At 39.7% G+C, this 4439-nt stretch overlaps 1 protein-coding gene across 2 annotated transcripts in view; it reads left to right on the top strand.

Moving 5' to 3' along the window:
• The window catches only part of CHD1L (chromodomain helicase DNA binding protein 1 like), a 24659-nt gene that overhangs the window by 12796 nt on the left and 7424 nt on the right, over positions 1-4439 (top strand). For both annotated transcript variants that reach the window (XM_031555971.1, XM_010719180.3), the window contains exons 13-16: positions 1145-1258; positions 1889-2042; positions 3141-3306; positions 4201-4346. In XM_031555971.1, coding sequence (XP_031411831.1) covers positions 1145-1258; positions 1889-2042; positions 3141-3306; positions 4201-4346 — 580 coding nt within the window. The remainder of the gene's footprint in view (positions 1-1144; positions 1259-1888; positions 2043-3140; positions 3307-4200; positions 4347-4439) is intronic.

Raw genomic sequence — 4439 nt, 5'->3', positions numbered from 1 at the left:
GCAAAGAACACCACAGGAGTACTATCTGTACTTTGCCTCCTCTTAGCTCCCCGGCATATCTGTGTCTCTTGAATGGTTTCCCTTCTTCCTGTCTCTTTATTCAGACCAGCACAAGAGCAGGCTTCTGCTTACCTTCAGAGAGAGGATCAGTACTGCTTGATCTAAAGCATCAGGCTCTTATTATGTTTTCTTCCTTTGGGTTTCTGCTCAGACTTTCCTGAATGAAACTGGCTTTGATAATATTGCAGGGTATGGAGAGGAGCATATTGAGACTGTAGAGAAGCACCTAATGCTAAGTGTAAGAAATAGATGCTTCTTGTAACACTGTGCCTGAACTCTTCCTGCCCACGTCCACCAGAATCAAATTGCTTTTTAGTGCTCAGTGCTATGTCTGTCATATTCTATCTACCTGGGAACAGTGGTGCGAGCCATATTTCCATCCTTGTGTTATGGGCAGAGATTTTCAAGTGCATGACTGTCTCTACTTGCAAGATTATTCTGATTATTGTGAAGTACTCAGCACAAGCAGGAAGGAATGTACTTGAACAGGTTCCTCCCTCTTTAGCTGTAGTATGCTGTCACAATAGTGGATATTAAAAAAAAATCAAAATCCTAACATTTTTTTCCTTTCATTCCACGAGAGTCCAACTCTAATTTCAAAACCTTTCAAAGTCACATATATACGTATACTCTGGCTGTTGTATGAGTGGGTGTGGTGTTTCCCACTCTTTCAGCAGTGTATTTACCTGTTATTACTGGACTTCAGCCAAGTCATAGCTTGGGCAGAGCTTTGTAGCCAGTTCTTGCTGCATTAGTCTTCCTGGAAGCTGAAGAATATGTCTATGTTATCAGTCTTGACAACCAACTGCCTTTTTATTGATTTGCTTGCATCCTTTTTTTTTCTTTTTTTGTTCCCCTACAATGCATAGTGCAGCTCTGTTTTGAGCTGTTGCAGAAAGCACAGAGAAATACAGAAATACCGGGCTTATCCATCTATTTGGATCTTTGTGAGACTCAGACTTGGGCTGAGAGATAAATTGAATATAGTTGATCAGATCTGACAGAACCTTGCATAGCATAAATTCTCCAGCTGCGCCTTTATTTTCTGCTGCTGACGTACTCTGTGATCTTCTTCTCTGTTCATAGGAGTTGGCATGAACCTGACGGCAGCAGATACAGTTATTTTTACTGACAGTGATTTTAACCCACAGAACGACTTGCAAGCAATAGCAAGAGCTCACCGGATTGGGCAGCACAAGTGAGAAATGTTGCTGCTTCTCCTTAGGTTGTTTTTACTTTACTGATCCCTCTGTATCCCCTTCCATATTCATAAACAATAGTGTTAAAAGGTGTTAAGAGGACAGTAGATTGAAAGTCAAAGAAAGAGAGCAGAGATAATTTTGTCTCTGCTTTTCTTCTGCAGGCTTATGCAGTCCTGTCCTTGTCATGTGTCTAGGATGGGGGCTTTGTAAATTTGGAGGAGGATGGAATCTGGAGGATTGCCTGCATTCTCGCAGTGAACATTCATCCTGTGTCAAGAAGCAATTGCTTCAGTGTTATATTTATCATAGAATCATAGAATGGTCTGGGTTGAAAAGGACCACGATGATCACCTTGTTTCAACCCCCCTGCTATGTGCAGGTTTACCAACCACTAGATCAGGCTGCCCAGAGCCACATCCAGCCTTAGCTCGGATGCCTCCAGGGATGGGGCATCCACAGCCTCCTTGCCTGTTCCAGTGTCACCATTCTCTGCTGTCTTTGTTGATTTTGCTCTTGCCTTTTTATCCCTACCAGAAGATTGCGTAAAGGAATAGTGTGCTGTGCCAGAAAACCATTTTAGTGCATCTTAAACAAAGAAAATAAAAAATTTTCTTGACTTTTTGAAGGCCTGTAAAAATTATCCGTTTGATTGGACGAGATACAGTTGAAGAAATAATCTACCGAAGAGCTGCTTCCAAGCTTCGACTGACAAATGCCATTGTAGAGGGAGGTCAGTTCGCCTTGGGAGTACACAAACCTCAGGATGCATCAGATTTACAGGTAAAATAGAGCAAAACCCTCAAGTTGACTTCAGTAACGTTCTTAGAAATGTTGGAGTGTTTCTCTATTTTGTCTGACGTGAACCTGTCAAGGCACTTGAGTTTGGGAGGATATGCATTGACGTGACAGCTTTTGCATGCATCCTAGGAATCAACATTGCATTCCAGGTCCAGACAAGATTTGAAATTTGAAGACAGTTTTTAGAGTTTTGAGATGCATCTGTTGTGTAAAAAATGTGTTTTCTTGGAGAAGAGGAGAAGGCAAGAATGTCCCTTGTTCTACTTGTGTATTTTTTAATTATATAACAGGTCTAAAGTGGAGGCTGACTCATTGTTTCTCGGAACTTATCTGTCTCTCCTGCCTTTCTCTCTCAAACAGAGCTAATGATAAGTACTTTGACAGCTTTTGATTGCTAGTCTGCTAGTTCCTTTGGTCAGCCTTTGGTTGACCTCTTGGCAGATGTGTCTCAGGAGTCAGGGTGTGATTTATGATTCTGACCCAAAAGCTGAGTTTTGGGCTGAGAGCTTTGGTTGAAAACATCAAGCAAAGTGAAATTTGGAGGGATGTATCTCCTCTACGGAGGTAAATCGGGGAAAGGCTTGGAATTAATGCATCTTTTCCCACCCCCTGTCCCTTCATCAGCATGTACCTCAGCAATGATAGTTTCCATGAGTGAAGTGGAACTGAGCCCAAAGGAAATTCCTTGCTAATATTATGCTCCCTGTGAATTTTTGTGGGATATAGGATTTTATTTTATTTTATTAAGAGGTGGGGCAAAAACAAGCCCAGATTTTTTGGCTATAAGAAAGCTTCTTGAGTGCAGTCAGAATTATGCCATTTTTGCTGTTTGGCCTGTAGAGAAAAATGGCCTTTCCAGTCTGAGTGAGTATGTTTGAGGGAAATATGTTACAAGAGCCTGTCTCAATAGGTGTTGAGACAAATGAGCATGTTAAAGTGCAAGTATTTTGACAGATAATACAGAAGATAGATTTCTTCACTTTTACAACCTTCCCATTTATGTCTGAGAAGCTTGAGTCATAGAGATTTGTGTGGAAATAGAAGATACTCGTACTGAACTTTCTTTTCTGTTTGATAAAGCTGAGTGAAATCCTGAAATTTGGCTTAGATAAATTGCTGTCCTCTGAGGGAAGTACTGTCCAGGATGTGGAGCTGGAAAACATCCTTGGAGAGACAAAAGGAGGGAAGTGGGTAATGGACGTTGTCCTGCCACATGAAGAAGAGAAGAAGGAGGATGATACAGAAAGTAAGTTACAAATTGAAATACCTATGGAGTGCATGACACTTGGGAAATAGTAGAGGATGTTTCATAGAGAAGGGTGGTATTTTTCAGGTAACAAGGAAATTGGGCTTGTAAAGAAAAGTGGCCTGTCCATTATCTCAATTTCTGAGCTTAAATTGGACTTCTTCTTCTTTTTGCAACCTTGCTTGCCTGAAACGTTGATAACAATATTTGCCCAGCTTGTTGGCCAAGGGGTCTGAATTCCTTAATGTGTTTCACATATTTTGAGACCTCAGAAAAGAGGAAATACTCAAATGGCAACTGCTGTTATTCTCATGGAGAATCATTAAGATAGAATTACAGATGTAGAGAGATAACAATAACTTAAGGAAAAACTATATAGTAACTCTTTTGTATCTGTCTCCATACAAAAGATTATTGGCCATGAAAAACACAAGTTAAAATGACCTTAAAAATCAAAATATGAGATAAGAAATGCAGAGCCATTGAATCTGAACAGCTAGAACAAACCTGTTTTGTCTTCATTATTCTACTTTCCCATAAAAATGTAACTTAATCGTGATTAGTTCTCTGTATTGTATGAGAATAAATTTTAAGGATACTTTCTTTCTTGTAGTACCATGAGACAGACTGACTTTCTGCTTTGTACTCAAAGTACACCATAGCACTTAAATACAGATCTGTGACTGAAGCAGAAAGCTTTTGTTGAGGAAGCAAATCTTGATTCTGTTCTTTTAACATTATGCTGACTCTGGTCATATAAAAGACAGTAAATGTATTTTTCTGCTGAGGGTAGAACAGTGTAACTGGGGAGCCTAATTGTTTTTGATCTTGCTATATATTTCAAGTGTTAGTGGCTTTCAATTCCTTTTTATACTTGTAAATTATTTTTTGAAGATCACATGTATGTGTATGAAGGCAAAGATTATTCAAAAGAACCCAGCAGAGAAGACAAAAAAGCATTTGATCAGCTTTTGGATCTTCAGAAAGCCTTGACCGAAGAGACCAGTAAAGAAGGGAGAGCTCTCCGAAACAAAGCAAATGTAAGGCAAAAGACATGACAAAGCATATGATGCTCTTAATTGCTTGTAGAAAATGAAGCTGACAGTTTCCTCTCTTTACTTACAGCTCACAAA

This window comes from Meleagris gallopavo, chromosome 1 (assembly GCF_000146605.3).
Source record: "Meleagris gallopavo isolate NT-WF06-2002-E0010 breed Aviagen turkey brand Nicholas breeding stock chromosome 1, Turkey_5.1, whole genome shotgun sequence".
Taxonomy (NCBI): domain Eukaryota; kingdom Metazoa; phylum Chordata; class Aves; order Galliformes; family Phasianidae; genus Meleagris; species Meleagris gallopavo.
This window is presented reverse-complemented; position numbering and strand designations above follow the sequence as displayed.